This window comes from Brachionichthys hirsutus, unplaced genomic scaffold, assembly GCF_040956055.1.
Source record: "Brachionichthys hirsutus isolate HB-005 unplaced genomic scaffold, CSIRO-AGI_Bhir_v1 contig_707, whole genome shotgun sequence".
Taxonomy (NCBI): Eukaryota; Metazoa; Chordata; class Actinopteri; order Lophiiformes; family Brachionichthyidae; genus Brachionichthys; species Brachionichthys hirsutus.
In genome coordinates this window covers 49,306-76,944 of record NW_027180582.1, presented here as the reverse complement: position 1 = coordinate 76,944, position 27,639 = coordinate 49,306, and the positions used below count along the sequence as shown (strand labels likewise).

General features: G+C 43.7%; 1 protein-coding gene across 1 annotated transcript; it reads left to right on the top strand.

Annotated features, from left to right (window-relative positions):
• The first annotated feature begins 322 nt into the window (after positions 1-322).
• On the top strand, positions 323-27,639 carry LOC137916043 (proprotein convertase subtilisin/kexin type 5-like). The gene is made up of 27 exons (XM_068759164.1): positions 323-357; positions 2,283-2,471; positions 3,120-3,256; positions 3,609-3,719; positions 3,797-3,899; positions 5,730-5,923; positions 7,017-7,101; positions 9,241-9,344; positions 9,467-9,605; positions 10,542-10,657; positions 16,871-16,973; positions 17,294-17,430; positions 18,487-18,687; positions 19,138-19,206; positions 22,710-22,770; positions 22,850-22,995; positions 23,329-23,535; positions 23,690-23,773; positions 23,942-24,128; positions 24,215-24,429; positions 25,004-25,246; positions 25,334-25,567; positions 25,639-25,822; positions 25,912-26,129; positions 26,558-26,661; positions 26,797-27,004; positions 27,185-27,639. The coding sequence occupies exons 1-27, from the start codon at positions 323-325 to the stop codon at positions 27,601-27,603; spliced, it is 4,233 nt and encodes a 1,410-aa protein (XP_068615265.1). The 3' UTR covers positions 27,604-27,639.

The window sequence follows — 27,639 nt, the reverse complement described above, 5'->3', positions numbered from 1 at the left end:
ACACACACACACACTCGGTGAGAAAAAGACAGAGCGAGAGCGCCAAGGCTTCACAGCTTGTTATTCTTGATGCAGCTGGAAGCCTGAGCCCTGTTCTCTGTTAGACGGGCCGGCTGAACTCGGGCCCTGAACTGGTTTGCGTTCTGTTGGAGGCTTGGCGACGAGCGACTGCAGCATTATCACTGTCATTGTTCTGGTTCTGTTCTGCCCCAGTGGTCCGGTCACTCCATGTGGCGTCCAGATATGAGACATTTTCACAGTTTCTTTTTGTGTGGGGGTCATTTTATCCTTTAGTGCATTTGCACTATGAGTAGTTTTAGAAATGGCCAGTGACACAGCCGTCCAGTTACTGGGAGCGTAAGCTTTGTTCATCCAGCCAAATAAAGAGGCTTGCAAATTCAAAACCAAAAAAAACAAAATGTTTTACATAATTGGAACAAAGGTGACGAAGTCATGGAAGTCTTTTTATGAACCAGTCTGTGTAGAATATATTTCTTTAAACATGTTGCTATGCCGATGTCTGTTTGTTTCCTTCTTACTACACTGTCTGCTTCTAACTCGCTACATGACTGAAGTCGTCATCTTGCGGCCGTGTTCCCACAAGCCCCTCTGGCTGGCCCCTCTGGCTGCGTTTGGTAATGTCTGTCTGCTATCGCTCGCCTCAATCCACTTGGAGCACGCACCGGGAAGGCTGGTGCTAATCAGCTGTGCATCTGCTCTGCTGGCTTGCATGCATATGCTTCGGCTGTCTGCGTCATGTCATAGAGCAGCCAGAGCTGTGATATCAGCTATAAGCGCCGCAGCCGTCGCTGCTCTCTGCTTTCCAATCAGTCATCGATGACTTATGAGACAATCAGGGGTTTCTCTGTTATCCATTGCGTCATGTCTGCTTCGTGCTCGCGTAATTTGTTTTGTGTATTTCTTGGTTTTCAGCACTTTTTAGTCCCTTCAGAATAACACGAATGAGATATGGAGTTGAAGGAAAACCGGAGAAAACGTTATAAATTGTTTAGCATCGTATTTTTCTGGGAAGGTAATTCATGCGCGCTGATTCAAGTTACAAAAAACTTCTTCTCAGCCTAATCTGTTGGTTTTATTGACGAGGGACGGGTGCATTTATTTCACCAATGCCTCGTTTTAAATGCATTTCCCTAAAGAGATAAATAAAGGAATCTTATCGGCTGGCTTTGGCCTTCCGTAAACCAAATGGTGTTATCAGTAATTGGTAATCATTGGGCCGACAACTTTGAGGAATATGTTGTTCAACGAAAAGAGGTTTTGTCTTCATTGCAAAGCGTCAGACAATCTTCAGCAGCTGTGCTCCCTCAAGGTTATTCTCCCCGTAATGATAATTATCTGAGCTTTGGCCCTAAAAATCTCCATGAAGTGTTTGTAAACCTGACAGCAGTTTCCATTACAGGCTCAAATGGCAGAAAACCTCCACCTCCGTCTTTTATACGGGACCTGGCCATGCTTTTTCTTTTTCTTTTCGATTATATTGGTTTACATTTGCAACACAGCTTTGCATCGTAATTTTAAACACTATTATGTTTATCAAAACTAATCAGAATCCATATCTGAAGGTTTAAATGGCCTTCCACTTGACCCTATTTTCACTGTTTTTTTTCTTCTTTTTTGGGGGGGGGAAGTTATCATTTTTCCTACAAAGTAATGTACCAGTGCGCCTGCAGACGCCCCTGGTTAATGCCTGTAAGTCCCTAACTTTGATTCTCACACTTTTTTCCATGGGAGCTGGTTGTGGTTAATCTTTTTGTGTCCATCGATGGATTGGGGGGGGGGGGGGGGATTAGTTTGTGTTACTTGAAGAAAGAAACCTTGGCTTGGTTTGGATTTTTCTCTCCTTGAGGCACTGACTGTTAAAAAACTGGATCCCCATTGCCTTAAATCAATATCTGGAGCTGTTAATGCTCCCAGAAAGAACAACACTAGATATTAGCCTTTATTGCTTCCAATCTTTTACCCCAACTGTGCCAGAAACCCACAACCACCACTATCCATGGGGTTGTTGAAGCATAGAAGCCTTAGGAGCACAAGCAATAATTAGCTTATCCAAACACACTCTTGTATTGGAAAACACTTTATATTTTATAACAATTATAGTTTAAATATATATTCCCTTTCTTTTCTGATATCGCCGTCAGATGGGCTCAAAATAATCCGACTCCTGCATTGGTGTCTCTCGACCCTCACTTTTGGAACTCCCGTTTTAGTGTATATTTTCTCTTTTTGTTTACCTTTTCAATTATTTTTCTGTTTTCCAGAACCATCCGACCAGAGCACGTCGTCCGATCAGTGTACAAGGCGACCGGATGCACTGACAACCCCAACCACCACGTGATTTACCTGGAGCATGTGGTCGTACGCATTACGATCACCCACCCTCGACGTGGAGACCTGTCAATCAACCTGACCTCCCCCTCAGGGACTAAGTCTCAGCTGCTTGCCAACAGGTAAAGACAGTCTGACATGTTACAGCGCAAAATGCGATGCGATAATTACCTCCACCGAGGATGAGCGTTTGTCTCTCCGTAACAGGATTAGGGAAAGAAATTCCAGAATAAATTTTAACATTTACGGATTCAACTCTGATTCACTTTTATTTTTCATGGTTGGTGTATAAAGATACCAAGAACAATTTAAAACCTTTCGGTAATGATCCAGATCACCATGTGGACGGTGTCAATCTAATTACCGGTACGCGGGCAATGAGCTGCTTGGCGGAGGTCTGTGCTCTCTGAGTGCTTTTCTAGTTAGAAATGCTGTGACTCATGAAATTAAATATTTAATGTAGTTTGAGGAAATGGCTCTAGATCAAAGTGAGATAAATTAATGGACCGAATGAGGATTTATCTCTGCTTGCTTTGTAAATAGCTGTTATTTTAGTTATTTATTTATTATTCATAAAATAGTGTAACAACTAAAGGATTTGATTCTGACTGTATGTTAAATCGTGTAAAGTTTCTACAAATGGTCCGTTAGAGACTTTGATTCTCCCTCACAGCGATTGTTCTTGTTCTTGGTAGAGCGGACGCATTTCTTTCTACTTGGCGTAAAACGTCTTCTGATTTGTGTGTGTTTGTGTGTGTGTGTGTGTGTAGATTGTTTGATCACTCCATGGAGGGTTTTAAGAACTGGGAGTTCATGACCACTCACTGCTGGGGGGAGAAGGCAGCCGGCGACTGGGTCCTAGAGATCTACGATTCACCCTCTCACCTCCGCAGCCAGAAGGTTCCTGGTACGACGCTGCTTCTTCTTTCAGTATTCCGTCAGTCGTCGGCCTGCCTTATTTGCATTTCTTTTAGTGTGATTTTAATCCAGAAGAAATAGAAAAAAGATGAAGTGAATTAGGATACAAAGGAAGTGGAAAGTAGCTGTAAATAAGAGGTTCGTATATTGTTGACGACGATCACATGTAACTTGAATTTTCTTTTTCATTCGTCAGTAAATCTTGAATGTAATGAACCCATAGTTAATGTGGGAGATTGACATTGATTTGGACTCTGAGCTCCTGTTCCTCAGTGAATTATGTTTGACCTGCTCGCCCGTCGACGTCGACGATGCGTTCTGTAATGCTCCCGTTTCCTCAGGCAAACTGAAGGAGTGGTCGCTGGTGTTATACGGCACCTCTGTGCACCCGTACTCGTCTCTGCGCAGCGATAAGCCTCGCTCCACGGACGAGTTCACGGAGGAGTACAACGGTAAGGGTGAAGTCCAGAGGCCCGCACACACACAGCTGTCCTGTCACAGTGACAGCAGGTTGTCTGCATGTCCCCAGGCCCCTGTGATTCTGAATGCAACGAGAATGGCTGTGAAGGTCCAGGACCCCATCAATGCATCAACTGCCTCCACTACTTCCTAAAGTTCAAGAACAACACCAGGTTAGACTGCCTTGTGGTGGAAAACACACGCGTGTGTGTGTGTGTGTGTGTGTGTGTCTTTATGTGCTGGGCCTATGTTGAATAGTGACCCGGGCCACGTTTTGTTCTGTCTCTCATTCATGTCCATCTAGAATGCTCTCAGCATACCCATAGAGACTGTAAAAGATGAACCGTGAATAGGAAGTGGCTGAATGTCATCAGTGCATCATCACATCTGGAATATAATAGTAATTAATTCCACTGTCGCACTGACTTTAAAAGCCGTTCCAAACAGAGCATCCTGTCAGTCATTTCTCTGAGGCCTCCAGGTCACCATAGTCACAAAACCCAACGACGGACAGAAGATGTGTCTCGCATGAACGTGGTTTCAGCCACATGATTGTGTTGAGTGTGAAGTACTCGGGGATAAATAAATCAAGGAAGAGATCAATAATAACAGAGAGGGTCTCAGTCACGGGGTTTTTACGATGGTTCTAAACAATCCATTCAACATTTCCCTGGACTTTGTCTTTGAAATCCCCGTTTTAGTTTTGCAAGCTTAGTAACTGCTCCGATGCGCTCGTCAGTGCTCAAAGTTGCCGTGGTTCATTTGGATCTGAACTAACGGTATTCATTTTTGCTTCTATTTAGGTCACGGGTTTCTGTTTTCTTCATGTTTTTTTTAACATGAGAAACGGGGCAGGAGGAGTCCCGATTAATTTAGGGGAGTCACTCTGATAACAGAGATGCCGCTCCCTGTCCCCATATCGTGTTCAGTCCCTCCTTTCTTCCTGTTGAGAGTGTGCACCTCTCCTTTTTGCTTTGAATTTGCCTGCGTGCGCATTCGTGTGCCCGTAGGATCCCATTAGCTTCAAAGTCCGTGGTAATTGCCTTTGTGTCGGTGGGTCTCTGCACTAATAAAAGGCAAACCGATGCGGGCGCACGAACGTGTGAGCTTCGGCACTGCCTTGTCATTAGCCCGCTTTAGAGGTGCGCTGCCCTTTTCTGCCGCCACAGGGAGCAATTGATGGTGGAAGATTGAGGGAGGGGGGGGGTGGGGGGGGTGTTTGATGTTCAGATTGCAGAGTTGCAGCCCTGTGTTTGATGGTTGAGACTCACCCAAAGGTTATCTTTGAAACATTGCAGGATGATGATTTGTTTTTGTTTTTTATTTCCGTGAATTTGTAATCATTTATTGAAACAGAATTAAATGTATTAGGGAAAAGATTTACTTATTCAGTTTGAATCTAGTTTTTTATTCTTGTCACATTTCCAAAATAACCCCCAATATTAAAAACAAGTCTATCGATATTTCCTGCTTTTAAAATCTGAGCCGAGATAAATTGTGATTCTTTCTTCTAACAGTTTGACCTCTAACGTTTTAATCACTGACATGTGCTTGCACTGTCGGCGTGGTCAGGCCAATGCTGTTAAATGTTCTCACACGTTCGGTGGTGTTGTCGGAGAAGGTGTTACTTTATCACGCTTTTTGTAACCTTTATTGGCCAAATAATTGTTTCAACATGGTTGAGAAATGTAATTGGACAAATGCATGGCAGTGTGTAAGTCTCACACATGCAATATGAGTTTCTTGGCAGTATTGTTTGGTGTGTGTGTGTTGGGGGGGTGGAGCCTCAGGGTTAAATGAGGGGATTATAGAGGGCTTTTGTTCTGTCCGACATATGTTTCATCTATTCATTATACAGTTTTGTCCTACTTGTGTTTGTCCAATCTGCCTATGCCCCGGAGGATACACAAACAAATCTTCTCTTGCTCATTATTCATCGATCATATTTCTGCTCTATGCGTTACCTTTGTGGCCCTGTTACACAAGCGTGCTTCTCTCTACAGGATGTGTGTGTCCGAGTGTCCCAGTGGATTCTTCCGTGACGATAGGAAGCGCTGCAAGAAGTGCTCCTCGATGTGCGACACCTGCGTCGGGAGCCGGAGCGACCAGTGTACCACGTGCAGGGCGGGCTACCACCTCAGCGAGGGCACCAACACGTGTGTCGTCACCTGCGCCGACAGCTTCTACCTCGACCTCGGTGAGTTTCACTAACTACATCTATTGAGCACAAGTTAGGACGTGGTGATTTGTTTCCACACTCCTGGGACAGGAAGTAGAATATGATAACGCAGAACGTCACAACATTAAACAGTTTTACAGGAGGATTTTCTGTTGACTGTGTTTATGCTGAGTTGGTTTGTTCTCTGTGTCAGCGCTGTAACTTTGAGATTGATTGATTTATTACTACGTGTGAGTAAATGTTGAAGGAAGTATGTTTTATTATTGGCGTCATAAAGTCCACAGAAGAAAAGGCTGTTTAGTTTCTGACTACCTCAAACCCCCATAAATGGTTTTAACCACCGATGCCGCTTTCATGATCAATTACTCATTATTATTTCATTGATCCATAGGTCAGTGTGTAAATGTTCCCAGGGTTGCTTTCAGAGCGTCAAAGCGACCGGTCTTTCCGTTTTCTAAGCTGTGGCCAGCAATTGTTTCTTGATTGATGAATTCAAATAACTGATCATCAGTATTTCTGATGTTTTCAAAATGGTAATTTCAGAAAGGATTTGAACCTCCAGCTCTCAGCGTAAGTGAGAATGTAACACTTAACATGACCTGTTTTTAGTCCCCCTGAAGTCAGAGCAGCAATCCTCTTCTCAGCTCAGATCACATGACGTCCCACGCAAAAACCGTAAATGTTGTGTCATGCATGAGCAACATTCTTCAGACATTTTGAAATCACAGTTTTGATTAACTGTCATAGTCTTGTTTATGGTTTCTGAGTAAAGGCAACGAGCAGCGTTGCCTTATCTTCTTGGCAATCTGCGTCGCTGCTGGAGGCAGTTTCCATGGCTGTGTCAAAGCGTGTCATTGCCTTTAGTCTTTGAAATATTCATCTACATTCCTGTCCTCCCACACCGACATGACAATCTCCCTCTATCCCTGCAGCTTTAACCAATTGACGCCCCCCCCCCCCCCCCCCCCCCCACATCTCCTCCTGCTGCCTTTTGTCCTCCTGTTTTGTTCATCTGCCTCTTCCTGTATTTTTCTCTCCTTTTCCTCCCTCAGGTTTTCTTACTGGTTCCCATTAGCCTCCGTGTATGATTGTGTAATCATGTGTCTTTCAGATTCCAACGTTTGCAGACGATGTCCAGAGAATTGCAGGAGGTGCGCCACTTCCAATATCTGCACAGAATGTAAACCTGGGATGAGGTGAGCTGGGAGCTGCATTGAGAAAAATGCCTAACAGTCACTGATTACGTTTTACCGTCTGACCGCAGGTGAGCTAGGTTTTGCTGTATGTCAATGCACAACTTGTGATTACAGTTTATTTGGTTTTTTTTAATGTTTATGCGAATAACAGTATAATTCGAACCTTTGCAAGCACATTAAATAACTAGAAAAGCACTCTGAGAGCGCAGACCTCCGCCGAGCAGCTCATTCCCCTCATAATTAGATTTACACCGTCCACATGGTGATCTGGATCATTACCGAAAGGTTTTAAATTGTTCTTGGTATCTTTATACACCAACCATGAAAAGTAAAAGTGAATCAGAGTTGAATCTGTAAATGGAGTTTTCAATTTTAAAATATAAAATATTTTTTCCTAACCTCATTCTGGATCCGATCCAGATGAAATTCGGTGGTGAGATGGAGGCCCCCACCCTACACGACTGCGACAAATTCCATAAACATCGGTCAATAATTAACCGAGATATTGAGGAACAGATTTTGAATCTCCATTGGCTGCAATGTTAACAGAAATTTCAAAGTGATCCACGATCTGTTCTGGATCATCACCGAAATGTAATAAATTCCTGGGAACACCCCCAACATTTCCTGAAAATCAGTCTGGAACCTTTTGAGTTATCTTGCTAACAGACGGACAGACAGACAAACGCCAGCGATTACATAAATATGATTATAACTTCTGCGAAAATGCTGTCGATGATTTCTCTTCACGCAGCTTTGCTGCATGATTGGTCCATTTCAGCTTCATCGCCACTGCAAAGCCATGCCAGCCCAAAACATCAGCGCTGTGTAGAATAGATGATCAAATAACCTGCTCCCTGGAGTTGGAGCATAGGGAGGATTTGTCTAACAATTTAAAAAAACTTTCCATGAATGTTGCTCAGATATTCAGACAGGGATCGTCTGCTTGTGTTGAGAAAGTAAGGATTAAATTGTAGTTGTCGTTTTTTTTGTAAGTGCAACGCTTTGGGACAGATGGGTGTTAAACCGAGGAATGAGCATGGCTCTTGTTTGCCTTCGGACCCAGCGTTGAGCGTAATATTCAGTGACTTTAATGTACCGGTAACTGAGGCGGCTGCTGCCAGACCTGCTGGCGCTCGTGTTCTACAGTCAGTTAAACTTAAATCATCTTTTTATCTTCAAACGTCAATCTCCGGATAAAACCTTTTTCCTGTCGAACCACGAACGATGCGTGAACACACAGCTGCTAGTTTGTGTTGTGTTGTGGCTGGTGTCTGGTGGAGACACACAAGAAGTTAAGGTGTCCATGTGGACGTGTTTCAGTTCAATCTTTGGCCACTTCCACCGCAGCGTTTTCAAACCACCCCAATTACATTTGACCTGGCAAAGGATAAGGCGTTTCAAAGTGGGGAAATTCCTGATTTGTCATGAAGGGAGCGCTTGTGGAAGATTGTGGTCTTGAGCCAGCCTGTAAGTGTTTGGTATATAGTCAGAGGTGGAAGGGGGGACACTTGTAAGCCTTAATTTCCTCTGAATGCAAAGACAATGAACACACGTACACACACACACACACACACGTCTTCTTCCACTGAGTTCACCAGTTTTGTAAGGCGCTAAGAAGAAAGAGAACCAGATGAGATTGTTTCTGGGAAACGCTCGCTAACACAGACCAGCTGTTTTTCCTTTTCTTATTTTTCATGCATCAAGCTCACCAACCTGTCCTCCGAGTGACTTCACTTAATCCCCTTTAAACCAGTTTTCTTTTTTAACTTATCTTAACTTGTACACTTGGTTCCTGCAAAATCTCACCAACAACAAATTCCTTTTATATTCATTGGAGGATGCCGTTTTCCTGCATATCAGTGAAAGTGAGGGCTTGGCAGTTTGCACTCTGATACAGTTTTACTTTTTATTTTATTTTTCTTGAATATTTTCCTGAATATTTGCCTCAAAATAATATTTTGCAGTCATGCTTTCAAAAGGGGACGCAGACCAATTTGCATCAAACGGTTAGAAAGTATGAGAGCATTTTCTGTCGTGTGCTGCCTCTAACGACAATAAATGATTTTGAATTATTTATTTTCTTGCATTTTCATCATGTTTACTGTGAGGATCATAATGTTTTTATGTTGTTTTTAGTCTTCAAGCAAACAAATGTCAGATGACCTGTGATGCAGGAACTTATTACAATGGCCATAGAAGGACTTGTGAACCCTGCCATCGGGCCTGTGCCACCTGTGCAGGTAGAAATCCGTAGGAATTTGAATAACAAGCACTAACAGATGAATATGTAGGCTGCTTTATTGTTGTTTATGTGATTTATGACTGAAGACATCCCTGAAGTGTGTGTCTGCTTGCTTTCCAGGCACAGGAATAGAGGCGTGCACTAAATGCGCAGATGGCTATTTACTTGAGGACTGGCGGTGTGTGTCGACGTGCAGCACTGGTTACTACCTGTCAGAACAGAACTCAGACAGCGGGCAGGTCCAGCGGTCCTGTAAGAAGTGAGTCGGCACACCTGCCAAGACGTCAACGCTGCAATGAAAGTTGTTAAATCCAGCTTGCCCTCGCTGTACTTGATCTGCGTGCAGACGTGTACTATCAGTGCTTAAATTTCTCTGGATAAAAGACACAAATCAAGGCTTGAGAATGTTGGCAGCGATGGTTCGATAGATGCTTTGCTTAATATTTCTGCATTTCCCTCATGCAGTTTGATTTTTAGATCTATACTCATTTTTTTTAACGTCAGTAGTGCTGGAGCTCACATACCGGTAGTCATTTAATACGGAACAAAGATTTACAGGCAAGCAGTCGGCGTGAAGACCAGTGGAAAGTCTGCAGAAATGTGTCAGTGGATGTAGACATGGTGCAGCCTCACTCAACCCCCTGGGGCCATGTCCCTCTTCATGAATTATGGCCTATCTTTAGTTGGCTTTGGGCTATTTAAAGTGAAGAAATATAGTTTTTTCGTGCTGTTATCTGCGGCCCCCGCTGCACCTCACATTTTCCATTCATGTGCAATCCTTAATCTTTGTCTTTTAGCACTGAGAAAAGGGAGAGCAGTTACGTTACACATTGATATGTCCTGTGAATAACAAATTGTGCTGCCATAGTCCTGCGTTTATTGGACTCGCACAGCAACTCACTCTCTCTCTCTCTCTCTCTCTCTCTCTCGGTGTCTATGCTGAATTTTTAGTTTTATTTTACACACTCTTTACACACTGCGATGCACACGTGTTGAAAAACTTGCTCAAACGTTATGTCAAGTATATAAGAGACTGCTTTATGATTGATTGATTGATTTTTTATATAACCTTTCTAGATGCTCATTCCTGATGCATATAAAGAAATAAATCCTATCCTTCCAGAGCCGTTCTAACCCTATAGAGGAGTCTTTAGTGGGGCGTAATGTCTTGTTAAAATCCCACAACCTTCGACAGGTGTGACCGTAGCTGCTACGAGTGCTCGGGACCTGGTGAAAGAAACTGCAGCAGCTGCGTCAGTGGTTACAATCTGGAGGCCGGAGTCTGCGTGGTCAGCACAATCTGCAAAGATGGTGAGTTATCAGCGTTCTCATCTACTCGACGCCCTCACTGGCTTCATTTTATACCTGTTGCATCACGTCTCGCTTGCAATAGCCGTAATGATGCTAGTGTGGTCCGCAGTGAAAGAGTTGGATGGTGTCACAGATGTAGCAGAGCCAGCTTCATAGCGGAACAGATGAACAGCAGTAGATTTGTTAAATATGTGAAGTGTGGTCTAAACATTTCCTGCTATCTAAGCAAAATTCAAATCCTGAATGCATCGGGCAGCTTAAGTAGGAGTCTCCTGTGGTGCTTTTTGTCTTTGAGCTTTGCACTAACATTTGCATCCACACTGCTCAGCCTTGTATTTTGGGGGGGGGGGGGTCTGTCCTTGCTTTTGCCTTCTGTGCTCTTGGTAAAAAGGTCATTGCCATGTTTTGCATATTAATAATACAAGATCTCGGGGGGACTACGCTCGCGCATTATGTTTCCTCTCATGGAAGCCCACTCTTTCTCTGCTTGATCTTACTGTATCTCTTTTATCCTGTTCCACACCAGTAGAGCTTCCACCAACAACACTCCTTTTTGTTTTTCCTATTGCATCTTAGCTCTTGATTTTCTATCGGCCTTCCGTTGCATGTCACGCCGTGCATGTTTGACTGACGCACCTGTCTGTGCTGCTACTATCGTTTCTCACTAACCGGCTGAGGTGACGATAATGAGGTTTCAAGAACAGCCTGTGATTCCCTGCTGCTTCCACAACCTCCTAGCAAAAAATTAAGCCGTAACCAACAGATAGAGCTCCGAGGAGGAGGAGGAGGAGGAAGTCTTGACTGTTGCTAAAGAGAATTTGACTTTAAGTGCACACTCAGTCTGTTTCCAGCCCTCCTAAACCAATCCTGTTCTTTGCACATTGGGGAATTTTCAAAAGTGACATTTAAGTGCTGATAATAAATAGTTGGCTGAGTTTCTTTTCTTTACAGACTGGTGGTCCACTTTAAATGATCTGTGATGTGAAAATGAATTGTGAATTTCAAAAGTCTTAAATTTGCTAATTGTGTGATTCTCTCCCTTTTTGTTTTTTTCTCCCCCTCAAATCTGTTTACTCTCTCTCTCCTGACATGGATCCAATCACTCCGCTGGTCTACAATCATTTTCCACCTCGATGAACATCACCTCTGATTGGATCAAAAAACTCTTCCTGTCATCTGAACCCTCTCCTGACTATTCACACGGCTCTGCCAACCGTTTCGAATGGTTGTGTGTGTGTGTGTGTGTGTGTGTGTGTGTGTGTGTGTGTGTGTTCCCACCCTGGCCTCTTTCCAAACTCTCCCTGTTCTCCTCTTCCTGGTCTGTGGAAAGCAAATGAAGAATCTTGGGCGGAAGGAAGTTTCTGCGTGCTCGTTAAAAAGAATAATCTTTGCCAGAGGAAAGTGTTGCAGCAACTGTGCTGCAGAACGTGCTCACAAAAGGGGTGACGGGACATACTGACTGGGCAAAAAGGGAGTGCATGGGGGATGTGGGGGCACAGCAGGCACCCCTCATTCTCAACCCCCACCCCCTGCCCACTCATTCATAGTCACATAATTTATAAGAGAATCTGTGCCTCTTAAAGGGACTGCATCGGAGGAGCGATGGCAGGACTACAACAAACCTACCTTTTTTCTGTACTGGGACACATTTGTGGTCGAGGTTTAAAATGACTGGGACATATTTCAAGAACATATGAGAAAATGAAAACGAAAAAGAATAAAATTGTTGGTATTTTGTGACCAAAGCATCGATGCCAAAATAATCAAACCTTTCTTGTTGCCAGTGTAGGAACCGTAGCTTAAAACGGGAGCCGCTCCACCTGTGAATCTCTGAATCTCATTTTAATTTTGGCTCCGCTTCCTTCCAGTGTAAACGGATGGAAAGCAAACGTGCAGCAGGGAAGGCTCTGGTTTTCTGCCTGTAAATATACATTATAAGGAAAAAGAAAAAGGCTCACTCGGTAATGTGAAAATAATGTCTGTCTGGGCTGACTTTGGCTGTTTAGGGGGAGGGAAGACAAATTCCAAGATATATGTAAACCACACACATGCACTCGTAAACACAAACTCAGACACATAAATCAGCCGCCGCTCGGAGATGCTGCACTGTCATGACCAAATTTCACTTGTATAAAAACACAAACCTGCCCTCTGATGTGTTTGACTTTCGAGTGTGTGTGTGTGTGTGTGCGTGTGTTCATGTGGGTGTACGTGTGTGTGTCAGCATGGCATTAATTCCTACTGTAAGCCCAGACAGCATTGATTCATTCCAGAGGTGCCAGATGAGACAACAGTCATTCTTTCTGCAGGGAAGGAAACACTGCAGTGAGTTATTATGGGGTGCAGGGGATGCACCGATGCTCATCTTTCACTCTTGATGTAAATTCAGGATACCAAACTTTTCGCCCAGATCTGAGTATTGATCCCATCCATTACTATGACTGGGACAATTGAAGGTTTCACCATTACTTGTATTCACTGGATGAAAAAATGAAACTAGAACTGGTATTTCTTACAGCGGGGTTTCTTCTCTGTGCTGGTTTGGTTTTCCACATGCCCTTTCCAATCCCTCAATAAAAGGAATTTTGTCCGTTAATATTCTTCTGTTTCGGTGCATCCCTTCTTGTTACTGTTCTCAAATAAAATAGTGGTATAGACGTTTGTACTCGTTTCATTCCATTGTAATGGCAATGCGTATAAACACAGAAGGTCAATGATCGGCACAGACAACATTTTGCATCCATCAGTTTTATTTTGCAGGTGACAGAGAGAGACAGGAAACAGCTGTGGTACAAATCAGACCTATAATATTTACCTTTTTCTTTATTGTTCCTCCCAGAAAAGGGTTTCGGGTTATGCTCGGATACAAAATCACATTTGGTAATAAAACGTTGTATTCATTCAAAAGAAAAATCCAAACAAGCGCAATCTGCAAATTGGCATTGTTCTATTTGCAATAACGTTGTTGGACGTGAACGAGAGCAGACACTGTTACTGCAGAAAGGGAAACATGTAAATGTTTTCATTCACATTTAGTCACAACTGTGTCGCGGCTGGAAGCCTTCGGATGTCTGGCTCCTCCTCTCCGTCTCGGAACCTTACCTGATTAAAGTCCAAGATTATTCGGCTGGTGCTGGTTTCTAATAAAGCACGTCAGTTGTCATTGTTAAGATTCTTATCCTCTTGTCGGTTTTTAGACCTGCATCTTGAGCATTTACAGTATTAGATGAATTGTTAAATTGCCAACTGGTTATGGATCTGATGATTTGTAATAAAGATTGATGACTCCCCTGTTTTGGTTATCAATCTTATTCTTGGTCATTGTTTAAGATGACTTGAATGGACTTTTGATTTTGTGGTAGACTAGACACACACACCCTATTATAAAGCTGTTTTATTGTGTACCTCTGGCATATCTGTGACAATGCATTATTAATGTTACTCAAAGTCCTAGTTTTGAAAATCTTTTTTTTTTAAACTTTACATAAGTGTTCTTATTAAAATGTTTAATCTGTTCATGTTTGTTTTTTTTCAGTTCTAGTTCATACGTTGTCTTATTCTGGTTACGTTGACGGTTTATTAATCATTTTAAGCATTAGCGTCAGTTTGTTACTGCCTTTCATTCACATTAAGTAAAAAAAATAAAAATGTCACCATCTTCAGAAAATGAATGAAATAATTGACATTGAGCTTCTCAGAACTGTAGGTTCTCAGTTCTCAATCAGATTGATTGGATTGAACTTCATTTAAAGAGAGATGTGCACTCTAAATGGAACTTAAAACAGGCCAGTTACTCAGAGCTTTGCTGCTTTGTCTGAATTGCAGACTTCAGTCTTGGGTGCATTTTGTCAGAACTCCTCCGTAGCCATGAAAGAGATGAGATGAGTCCGAGTGTGGAACTTAATTTGTTACTCTTTTCTTCTTCATAATGCAGAAATGAATATTTTAGAAATAGAAATACAGTAAACAACTCTATGGCTATAATTCAAATATATTTCATCATGCACACCTAGAGTTTGGTTTCAGGGGGGAAACGAATAGTAGGAGGTGGAGGAGAATTAGGATATAGGACCAGGTATCGTTGGTGTCGGCGTGGCATCTTTCCTTCGAGTTGACTCCTCAATGTTTTTGGAAGGTCAGATGAGTCCACAGCAGAGGAAAGGTTTAACTCCCCTGGGTGACGGGCTCTCTGTCTCCGCCACGCCGTTCTTTTCCCATCTGGCAGTGGGAGTCTGAACGCGGAGTGTAGCTGTGTGGCTTTGTCCCTTGAGAACTTGGCTCCCTGTTTGTTTGTTTGTGTTTGTGAGTGGGGGGGAGACAAACAAGGAGACTGTATGTGTGTGTGTGTGTGCATGTTTGTTGGAAGGGGGGGGGGGGGGGTTCTATGGAATGGGAAGCCACCGCCTGTTGTATTTGTACACAAAGGAGCTCTTTTGTTTTGAAAGGAACAATTGAGCTTCTCACAGAAAGCCAGAGACCGAAACGCTGCTTTAAAGGATGCTCGGCTGCTTCCTCATGCCGGAGGCGGCGTCAGTCGTCTTCGTCGAACGCAAAGGCGGAATACGAGACGATGTTTATGCCTCCTCTGTTATGGCTGCTTTCAATCTGCCAAAGAGGAAGTTTGATGGGTCCACTGGAACTTACTTCTCAATACTCAGAACTCTGGTCACCAGTTGGATGAATGCGCACAAAGTTTAACAAGCTAACACAATCGTGATCAAAATGCAAAGATTGTGTTTTTTTAATAACATTACAAGGTCGTATATGACAATGTTTTGTCTACCTCGAGTGCATAACGCTTTGATAAATGCCAGTAACTCAAGAACTGCTTTGCCAGGTGTTCAAATATCTGGCACCCAAATCTGGAGTTTCCAGCCAATACTCTGAACTGGAAAGACGACTTTCCAACCTGCCAAACACCTGTGTACATTTTCAGCAATGTGGCCATGAGGCTGTGAGGAAGGCAGTAAAACGATGAGCACAAAATGTAGCTTTGTGATATTGTGGGTCTGTTGCAGAAATCACACGATCACGAAGCGAGCTCAGTCCTAACAAACGGTTCTCTTGTAGAAGCGATCTGCTGTGAGGTTTGGCCTTATGGCGAGTAAAATGCCACTTCCAGACAGTCGCTGTCTCTTAGAAGAAAGCTCCAAGTGAACGGTCCACGCACAAAATCAGTTTGAACAATCTCCACCTTTCAACCGATACCGGACAAAGTCATAATGAAAAGCAGCGTGCGTGCATTTCTCATATTAGCTTAGGCCAAAAAACAGAATCCAGCCTCCTCCTATCCTATCAAAAAAACAAAAAACAGAACAGAGTCTGTACTCCTCATTTCTCTCCAGACTGTCTGAACCTCCTGAGGAGGAAAGCCATGTTTAATTCTGCGAAGTATTTTCCTCTCCACTACGTTTCATAAATACAGCATGTTTTCATTATCTGTACTCAAACCAGCTTCCAGACTAAAATATTGGCAGGTGTGCGTGAGCTGAGTCAGAAAGGTGGATGTGAGACGGCTACCGAGGACGCAGCTGCTGTTTGCCTCTCGTCGGGGTCATTTAAATGAACAAACGTTTTCAGCTGTGCTTTTCTGCAAAAATCTATCGAGACCTTTTCAAATGTTTACAACTTGAGATGTGAAGAAGCTGAAGGTTTCAACTAATTTGTTGTTTGCATTCAGTACAAATATTTATTTTACGCCGGATGGATACAGAAGGTTTTTTCCCCCACAGGAGACCAGGAAAATATCCCTGATTCTCTGTCTAATGTAAAAAGCCATCAGCGATTAGAAGGAGATTGATTGGAAGACTTTTCAAAGATGTGTTTTAACCCTTTAAATGTGTCTTTGTGCATATTACAAAAACAAGACAAATAGAAGAAGACAACAAGATGAACTAGATAGGCGCTCAGGCCTAAATAGCACCAGTATTGTGTTTGTGTGTGTGTGTGTGTGTGGGGGGGGGGTGTTAGAAGTCAGAGGATAATGAGCTGGACCGGCAGTAGAACGAAAACAATAACAACTGACTGCTGGCTATAATTGGTGCTGCTCGGACACATCACAGCGTCGACTGAAACCACTCGAGCAAAGAGAAAAGAAAGGAGTGAGCAAATACTGGTAAACAACCGAAGGATTGGTATGTACACTTTGAATTTAGTCAGAAAAACTAGTGGAAGGGGTGTTTCTCAGAAATGGCTGCCGCTGTCCGTCAACAGGAGAGTACTTGAGTCCACATGGAGTGTGTCACCTGTGTGACATCACCTGTCTGCAATGCACGGGCCCAGAGAGAGAGGACTGCTCCAGCTGCCCGGCAACAAGGTGAGAAACCAGCAGTCTGCAGGCATCAGTGTGCAAAAGGTGCAAAAAATAATACTAGAAGTAAGAACAGAAAATTCAAGATTGTTTTCAATCCAGTTGTTCCATTTATTTGATATAAATATTAAACTACTCCATTTAGAACTTAGGATCACCGGATCGCAGTTTCTATTATTATCTCCCCAACATCATCGGCTTAGACTTCAGGCGACGAGAGGAAAAACTCGCACTGAAACTTTGTTGTACTAAAACAGACAAAGGAAAAAAATGATGAAACGTTGCACTCTGTGTGTGTTTACTGTGAACCACAACCCCGCCTGCAGGTTTTTTGATGATGGCCGCTGTGACATCCGTTGTCAGAAGGGACGTTATGCCATGGGAGGGCAATGCCATCTCTGTCACCACACATGCCAGGACTGCACCGATGCCGGGCCTGACAGCTGCACCAGCTGTGACGAAGGTAACCTCCGAAAGAGAAATACTTTTATATTTCTAGATAAAGCTACACTTGTAATGGAACAAAAATTATAAAAATATTTGAACAATTTCTTCTTAATCAAACCTGCAGGATCGAAGCCTTTGAAGTAATGCGTGCAGGCTTCTGCCCAGCTCTGCTGTTCGCGGGGTTAAAAGGGGAATCGCTCGTTTGTTCAGATGCAGATGCTTCTTTCTGTGACTCTCTCAGATTTTGCTCAGTTAAATGACAAGCATACTTGAATATATCTTTTGTCTTTGTCTTGTAGTCTAGGATCCCTCCACTCAAGCCAAGTTGGGGGGGGGGGACTTTTTCATTAGTGTGAATCTTTATAATAAAAACCTGGACTTCATTGGAGGCTCACAGCTGAAGCAATGTTGTCTTTAATGTGGTTGTTATGACTGTTTATCACCGTCGTTATTGTGGCTGTGATGAATATAGAGTCTGTTGTGCACATATTTTCAGATTCCAGACGGCTAAGGAGAAGATTAACACCAGATTTTTCTCTCCAAACTCACTCGCTAACCTCACATAAGCACAAACAATCTCAGTGAGTGGAACGTTTGTCAAACTGTTTGCAAATGTGGTTCCATTTAATTGCAGCTCTGTCTGCAGCACCACAAGACGCAACAATACGCAACGTGAAGAGAGCGTCCATATAGCTCTCTCTCTCTCTCTCTCTCTTTCACACACACACACACAATTGCTGGTTAATACAATACCTTCTAAATACTGACCTCTGAAGGTAACATGCAGGTTTACACCTCAGCAGGCTTCAGAGAGTTTAAAAAAAAATGAATGAAGAACTTCAGAAGGGCAGAACAGATGGGTAACAAGGGGACCAGATGACAAAAAATATGAATGCATTCCGTTTCAAAACACACGCACACACCCAGACATGCAGGAAATGACCCAAATCACAAACACTATTGCAAAGGTTTTCCTGACAATTGGATACAAACGTATGTTTTTGAAAATCTGTTTCTGAGTCTCCGAAGCACTTTTCATACAGTTTTCTCCTATTCTTGCTCCCCCCCCTAGATAAATTTGGGGTGGTCAGGTACCTCTTTCATAGTCAGTGTCGGGACGTCTGTCCAGAGGGGCTCTTCCACTCTTCAAGGGGAAAATGTGAGCCCTGCCCCGAGGACTGCGTCATCTGCACGGCGACAGATCGCTGCCTCCGCTGCAGCCCAGGACACAAGCTCAGGAACGGCCGGTGCGTGCCGTTGGCGTGCACCGCAGGTGAAAGATGCTGCTTGAACCTCAAAGCATTTTGTTTACAAGCTCATTTTCTGATGTCGCTATGGAATGCTCTCGTTCACTTGGAAATATCATCTGCATCGGATTATCCTTGAATAGATTAAGATGCTGGGAAGGATTTTTTAAATAGCTGATGCGTTTGCACAATTCCTGGCTTGGCAGGCATCACCCCAGGGAGCAGTAATGCCTCACACTGACCTCGATTTAAATCAAATATTAAAATTCAATGTACTGTGTGAAAAGGAAATGTATCATACACACGCGGTTCCGAGGCACAATTTAATAGAGATATTCTTAGATTGACCAAGAGTAGGAAAAGGTTATTTGGATTGGTGTCTTGGAACTGATCTTTGTTCTCGAGTGTGAAGTGAAACATTCAGTTATGTCCCAGATCTCATATGTAAGACATCATTAATCTGCTGTTCCCATCAGGTCAGGTTGCAGATGCAGAGAAGGAGACCTGTCTGTCCTGTGACGAGGGGTGTCAACAATGTAAACAGAGTAAGAGTGACAATCTCTATTATTTTATTCGGGAGTGACACACGGTGAGATTTAGGAACACTTGCACACAAAACCCTTTAAAATGTGCGTGTTTTGACGGCATGCTTGTGACATGGGTTTCCTGTTTTCAATAACTGACTTAATGTATTGACCTACATGTTTCAGTTCTCCTCCTCAAACTCCTGAACTATACTCACAATCCTAAAACCGAAGCCCAATGCCATTGTTTTCACTCAAAAAGAAATGTAAATCACATTTTTGCAAAGCTGTAAACAGTTTTCATAAGACATGCGGACCGTTTTTTTGCTGGAAGGAATGTGTCTGAGAAGGGAAAACGAAGTTTTGAGTGAATTTGAATTCAAAAGGGATTGATGGAGTTGTTGTTGTTGTTGTTTTCAGAATGGTTTACAGTACTCTTCTTTTGGGATTTAGAGGTTTGTGAAATTAAGCTGAGTTATAAATACTACAGAAATGCTTGTATTTTTCACTTTTGCAAAAGGAAAATTACCGAAGGTCTAATTCATATTAGAGACCGGAAATAACTCTCCCATAACCGGTTAAATAATAGATTTAAAAGGTCATTTTCATTCCTTCACTGCTGTTTCTCTCCAAACTGGAAAAACCAGCAAAGCCATGTATGCAGAAATGTGGGCACACTAAAATCAGATTTTTATGAAAGCTGTTTTGAATAAAATATGTTGTTTTTCCTTTAAGTGAAACTTAAAGGAGACCATGCAGTGTGGGGGGGGGGGGGGGGGGGGCTAAATCTCATTCAATGCGCTCAGTGCAAACCACATTAAGATGAGAGAACTTCCTCCCACCCCCCGGAGACGATTACCAGCACAGACAAATGTTATTGTGGTGAGTTAGTCTGAGGTGAAGGTGGGCTGCGATTATATAATTATGCATCCTGGGTGGAAGGCCTTTCTTCACCCCCCCCCCCCCCATCAGCACCCGACCACCCAGCCCTCAGTGATCACAGTTAGGAGTTTAAGATGTCGGTAATGATTGGCCCCGTGACTCAGTGCTGTGGGCTGAAGTGAAGATGAAACGGCTTGTGCATCGTCTGGCGCCTGATGTTTCTACCTGCAGGCTCCTGCTTGGTCATTTCTATGCATCATTTTGCACATTTAAAGCAATGCGGAGACATTTTTAATGATCTCATCTGTTTTGGAAGGCTGCGTTTTTTTTTGTGAGGTTACTTTTGGGTTCGGATTAAAGTGTAATATTTAAATATTTAAATCAAATCGGGATTAGACGCAGGACAGGATTAAGACATGCAGTGTTATGTAGTAAAAGGAGAAGTTCCAAAGGTTGAGTGAATCTCACATTCGGGATTGAGCGCACGTTTGTAAGTGAGCTCTGCTGCTGTTCATTTTTATGTGCTGCTGTGAGACATCTATAGTTGAGCTCTGCGACCTGACTGTGTGTGATAAAGGCAGCAGATTCCCTAACCCACTTTATCTCCCCCATCAAATTACTTACAAATGACTTAGCAGGAATGAAAATAACTTTCATTACGTTGTGCCCCCCCGGGTATCTGTGCCCATAATGCTCACATTCCTTAACTTACAACATCTCACCCTGGCTTTTCCTTGCATTGATGAAGGCTGCTGAACACGTCTTTATGACATCATTGTTTTAGACAGGAAGATTTATACAGACGGCTCTCCGCTCTTGCTGCTCAGAGGCTTTTGGAACACTAAAGCTCTCCTAACCTCGCGTCTTCAGCTGTTTGGATGCTGTGCAGCACGCCGCCGTCCTTGAAAAGGTGCCTTTCTCCTGGATGTTGTGCCTCGTTATCGTCACACATTTGCACATCTACTGTCCTTCGGAAAAATCCGCATCTCGAATAACTTCACGATGCCATTCTCATTTTTTCCTGAGACTTAGTGATCATCACTTATATTGTGTGTGAGTCACTTGTCTGTCAATGCTAGTTTACCACCTAGCTTTAGATTGTAGAGATGTGTGCGTGCTCACGCATTCCACCAGTACATACTTCAGGATGTGTTCTGTTTAAACCCCCCATCCCTCGGTTTGCACAGTTGATATTTGTGCAGCCGCTATTATGGTCTGTCTTCACGTAGACACAGCCTGAGGGCATGATTTCCGGCTCCTCTGTCCCTCCCACCTCTCCCCTTGCTCAGTCTCTCTATGCGTAATTACTTTTACAGGTAGTGGCTTGTCGAGCACTGAAGTATAAACCAGTGCACTGTTAAGCTGTGGGTGCTGGGAGGAAACTGTGAGTTATGGGGTGTGGGGTAGATGGAGGCTTTCCTGGAGTGGATGTATATCCCAAAGGAAAGTACGCAGCAGATGCTCTCCTCCTGTCTACCGCCCCTTCCTTCCCCTTCCTTCCCCTTCCTTCCCCTTCCTTCCCCTGTCTCATCCAAACGTTTTCTCTCTCCTGCCCCTTCCTGGCTCCTTCAGTCCTTGTTGGAGACATGATGACATTGTTTGGACTAAAGGACGACACCGGAGCTCTTCTCCATACACCAGTTGGAGGGTTTGGCAGACAGCATAAATTAATTATCTGGAAGAAAAAACATGAATTGCTGTGTTCCTGAATTACTTATTGATATCCCCTGCATATGTGGCTCAGTCTCCAGTAACAAAAACAAATATCTAAGTGATTCATGGAGTTTGTCACTCACAGGGTGCTTGTGTTTGTGTCGTTCAGCAAAGTACACACACACACACACAGTACAACCGAGCAACAGTATGTGATGTCTGACGTTAAAAAGATGAGACCTGATAGATCGAGCTGAAAGTCCTTCCTGGGTTCCTCCAGACTGAAACACTCGTTTGAACTCTTCTGGGTTATTATATTTGTTTGCTCGTTCCACGTTGATCACAGAAGGAACATTTAAGTCTACAGTGAACTGTGCAGCAGTTGCGTGTTGTCAGAGTGCCTCCTGCTGGCTCTAAAGGAAATGGAGTCCTTCCTTTCCTTTGAGTGCAAAGACAAGACAATATACAGTACAGTTTTAATTCCATTAACAGCCAACTACTAATGATTATATCACCTGCATATTAGTATGTTATTTTCACCTCCTTTAAGGTGAGAAGTTGGAGAAATAAAGGTTGTATCTGACAGCAGTAAATCTAAAACTTCTGCACTTCACTTGTAAAATAATGTTTGATCTAGTGGCGCCTTTTTTTTTAAATCACCCAACACAAACAAATAAGGAGAAGGATAGAAGAATAGCTTGTGTTCTTTCATCCATCTGCCCGTCAGCCCGTCCGTGTCAATTCAAGAGTACAACTCAAAGAGCAAAACTTTCTACAGTCAACAACAAACAGCTGACGTTTTACCTCATGAAATGTAGAACATCTAGTATGTTTATTGTTTACAAGTTGAATAATTTAATTATTATTAAAGCGAGGAGGATCCAGAGTATTTGTTTATATTTATCATCCTTTTACATTTTAAACAGATTCGTTTCCATGTCCAGAATTAACTGGTATTGATTTGTTGTCATTTCTTCACTTCACCCCAGAGGACTCAGAAGATCCGGCCCAGGAAACTGTTTGCTTGAAATGTGAAGATGGTTACTACCAGTAAGTCTTTTCACTATAGATAATGTTATGGAGTCGCGCTGCCATATTCCTAAACCTACGTATTGGTCAAATGTGCCAGGTTGGACGCAGACTGTCACCAGTCCTGTCCGGATCGTACCTACAGTGAGGACGACACCATGGCGTGTGCTCCGTGTGAAGATGAACGATGTGCAATCTGTGACCAGTCCCAGTGCTACTGGTGTGACGAGGGATTCTACGTCTTCGGTAACATTTGAACCGCTGTAGCGCGTTTGAGAGAATTTGAGCTGAAAGCTGCGATGAAATGGGCTCTGTGCCTCGAAGAGAATGTCAGAATCGAACCATTCCATTAGGAGGAATTCCGTGCAACTGTAATCTGCATTCTGATTCCAAATGCTGTAATTTACGAAACATCCCAGATTATATTTCTTTCAATATGGTAGCACTAAAAGTCACCAACGGTGGCCCGCTCTGATCACGAGAATTCAAGTAGAAAAAACAAACAAACAATAATATCTCATTAAATAATATGTTTAAAGATATGCAGTGGAGGAAAAAGTAGTGCATTTGTGTGTCCAGGTGGAGACTGTGTGGATGACTGCAGGGAAGGCTTCTTTGTGGACGTGGAGAGCAACGAGTGCGACGCTTGTCACCGCTCCTGCCGCGCCTGCGGTGGGCCAGGATTTGACGACTGTGACTCATGCGAGGACGGATTCGATCTCAAGGATGGGGAATGTTTAGAAGGGAGACGGCTTGTCCTCTGCCCCGAGAAACACTTCACAAACAGTACGGAACATATTTATCTCACCAGTTGCTTTGTAAGTTGTTAAGTGTGTGATTGGCTTCTCCACTACTTTTCCATCTACTGTTAGCACAATCTACTTCTCAGTCATTCCTAAATATATCATCTTGGCTTTTTTGTATCTATTTTTCCATTCAGGTCAGGGGGGGTGTGAGCCGTGCCATCCGTCCTGTAAGACTTGCTCCGCTGCTTGGAAGGAAAACTGCAGCAGCTGCTTCTCAGGTCAACTTGTGCCGTCTACAGTATTTACCTTTTCACACTGAGCTTCATGCAGCTCAGATGTTTAGTGTTTGTGTTACATTTGCTGTCAAATCAATTTGGGAGAGGACCCTTTCCGACTCATCCGTCCTCAATTATTTTCCTTGGTGTAATTTGTCTATTGCTCTCCAGGTCGCTTTTTGACTGCCCAACAGACCTGCGTGTCTCGCTGTCCACCTGGTGCATTTGCCAACAAGACATCCAGTCAGTGTGACGACTGCTCCACGGGCTGCGTGCTGTGCCAGGATGGTCGACAATGCCAGCGCTGTCGCAGCGGGCTTCACCTGCAGGACGGGAAGTGCGTAGCGGAGTGTCGGAGGTGCTTTCCTTTTTTCTTGACTTGGAAATGAACATGAATCCTAACAATTCGGTGATAATTGATTCCTTCCTCTCTCCATTTTCCAGGGGTTTTCCTCGCGATGGCGCGTGCCGCACATGCGCCCCTGAGTGTGCGTCCTGTCAAGGGAATTCCTCTTACTGTCTGAGCTGTGAGACAGATTACCTGCTGCTGGACCACTCCTGCAGGTCGCACTGTCTAGAGGGCTTCTACGCCTCAGAGACAGAATGCCATCGCTGCCCAGCGCACTGTAGAGAGTGCAATCAGGATGGCCTGTGTAAGAGTAAGTATGACAGGAGTAAAGCAGGGAGGAAGCGGTAGGTGTTGAGAAGCAACGCCACCGTCAAAGCTGACATCATTAAGTGTTGAAACAATAGAGTCGAGAAGGAGGAGGAAAAGACAGGAAATATTCAAATCACAACTGGAAAATACATCTTCGTGCACTAGCTTTTCCATTTTAGAACCGCTCTATACCAATAATTTTGGTCTCATAGATGGATGGATGGATACATATTTACTTTATAGATTTTTGTCTCATTGTCTGTCTTTGGCTGAGTTTTAAAATGTTTTTTGTACGCATGTTTTATGGATAACTGTGTGATGATATGATACACTCAAGGTACAGAGTGTGTAATATTTGATTCAACAAAGAATCAGAGTCATTTATTTTAAGGACTGCTAACGAAAAGAGAAGCAAATGCTCTGTTGCAAACACTGAAATCGTGAAAACACGGATGTTTGATCTGTGATCGACACATTCTCAAAAGACCTTGAGCATGTCTGTCCGAATTGCAATGAAATATTTGTACAAACCTGTCCATACACAGACTCTGTGTAACCCAAACCCACTCTTCCAGACTGCGAACTCTACTACTTCCTCCACAAAGATAAGTGTGTGGACGATTGTCCCAATGGCTATTTTGCCAGCGAGGAGTCAGAGGAGTGTGTACGTTGCCACGCTGATTGTGCCACGTGTGATGGGCCGGACATCGATGACTGTAATATTTGTCGCAACCGGAAAGCCGTCCGCTACAATGGCGAGTGTCTGCCTCGCTGTCCAAACACTACTTACTATGACAAGAGCACGAACGAATGCAGAGGTACGGTTTCTTGTGATCAGGCTAAACACAATTTAAAACAATCCCTACCCAATCATATTTGCTCATTGACTGTGTTGATTTCCTCAGATTGCGACCGGTCGTGTCTGACCTGCTCGGGCCACGAGGCCTCATCCTGCGTCAGCTGCGATACCAACAGGCAAAGAGATGCCAGTGGACACTGTGTGTGGTTCGGTGAATGCTCCCTGCGCTCATACAAGGACCAAAATGGGGAATGCCGACAGTGTCACAAGCAATGCCATCGGTGCTCCGGGCCGGAAAAGGACCGCTGTCTCAGCTGCAATGAGCCCTACTTCCTGCTGAGTGTGTAGCGACACAAGCCGGGGTTAGGGGGTTGGGAAATATTCTCATTTGTCATTGTGTCCGTCCATCAGACAACACGTGTGTGGCGAAGTGTCCCGTGGGATACTATGCTCAGGATGATGACGATGATCGTGTGTGCGAGCGATGCCACTTCAGCTGTCACTCGTGTGCTGGTCGTCACAGCGTGCAGTGCGCCACCTGTAAACCTGGATTTTTCAAAGAGGGGAGCAGCTGTGTCGAATCGTGTTCTGCAAGGTTGGAGGAACACGCAGCATCACCGGGTCCCTTTTTCTTCTCTTTCAGTAGATATCATGACGAACATTTATGTTTTGTTCTTTTTTCAGTCACTTTGGCAACACTTCCACCATGGTTTGTGAAAGATGTGATCCCTCTTGTAACCAGTGTTGGGGTCCCGGTCGAAGAAACTGTTTCAGCTGTCGTGAGAATTATGTCTACGTGAGACAGCGGGGGCAATGTCTGCAGAGTTGCCCTCCAGGCTTCCACAAAGAAACCCATTCCAAGACCTGCCATAAGTGTCATCCCACCTGCAAGACCTGCACAAGTAAATTCAGCTTACATTGCTTATTTATAGTTTTCAATTCAATCCAACTCATTTTTATTTCTATAGGGCCAGATCATAGCAAAAAGTTATTTCAAGGCACTTTACAGGAGTAGCAGGGAAAGATAGAACCCGACTTGCCCCACGAGAGCAAGCACTCAAAGGACAAAACTTCCCTTTAACAGGAAGAAACCTTGAACAGAACCTAAGACTCATAGTGGGCGGTCATCTTGACCGGTTGGGTTAGCTATAAATGCTAATGCTAGCGGTGAGGGTATCCAATTCAATTAGATTTTTGTGGGGGGGGGGGGGGGGGTTACAATGGTTTTGTCGTGAAGTTCAAGATTAAGCAAAGTAAATACATGTGTCACAATGGTATAATGATGGATGTCTTAGCATCAGGCACTATTGTGTAATATCTGTCCTTCCAGTGGAGGGCGCTCTGGCCTGTCAGACCTGTTATGAAGGCTTCACGCTCATGGCTGCTGTCGCATGCACTTCACCATGTCTCCCTGGTTTCTATAATGATTTACAGGTGAGCCTGTCCTGGTTTATACTCAGTCAACCTTTTCCATTTTCTTCCTGAAACCCATATAGCTGCTATTTGTCAAATCAAGGACCTGTTGCTGTGTAACAAACAGTTATTTTTATTTCTTTTTTTTTGCTTCAGGGTTCTGAAGCCAGCGAAGAGCCAGTGTGCAAAGCCTGTGACCCATCCTGCGTTGACTGCCGAGGTCCCAGTGCGTGGAACTGCACAATGTGCCGTGCACTCCAGATCTTGTCTGATGATGGCCGCTGCTTGTCTTGCTGTGGAAATGAAAGCTACCGCCATAATAAACCAATACCCTGGGAGTGTTGTGACTGCATGGCTTCACACGGTAATTATAAGCCTGTGTTGACCAAACCCACATATTACTGTATTCCTGGGAAACAGTGCTGATGTGTTCCTGAGGCAACAGTTATTTTTAGGCCATTCCTTATCTGTAAAAATCTTGTCAGAAAAGCGATTCATGTAATCTAATGGTCTGCTCCATCTATCTTTATATTTTTTTTTTCAGAGGATTGCATCCTGGGTGTCAACTTTGCAATGAGGAATATTGATGATTTGGAGGCTCAAGGCAGCCCTGCTAAATCCTTTGTCACTGTCTGTGTTCTACTCATCCTCTCTGTGGGCGGCGGGATCTTCCTTTTCCTCAGCGCACGGTCTAAATTACAGGCCGCGGCACCCCAAACCATCGGCTTTGGGCGTTATCAGAAACTGGACACTAATGGAGGGATTGCCTCAAAACCTGACAGCTCTTCATTCGGGGACTACAGTGACCAAATTATTGAATGTGAGGAAGATGAGGAAGATGATGAGGTTGAAATTGTGTACATGTCGAAAGACGGGACGGTTTATCAGAAGTTCAAGTACGGACTGTTAGATGAAGATGAGATTGAGCTGGAGTATGATGATGAGAACATCTCATACAGATGAAAAGCGGGAAGGAGCAGACTGGCAGAAGCTTCTTCT

Excerpts from the sequence above, each read along its gene's own strand:
- LOC137916043 (XM_068759164.1), top strand. The coding sequence starts at position 323 with ATGGCCAGTGACACAGCCGTCCAGTTACTGGGAGC. Across the intron at positions 18,688-19,137 it reads GCCGTTGGCGTGCACCGCAG|GTCAGGTTGCAGATGCAGAG; the intron begins GTGAAAGATGCT and ends TGTTCCCATCAG. Across the intron at positions 25,568-25,638 it reads TGAGCCCTACTTCCTGCTGA|ACAACACGTGTGTGGCGAAG; the intron begins GTGTGTAGCGAC and ends TCCGTCCATCAG.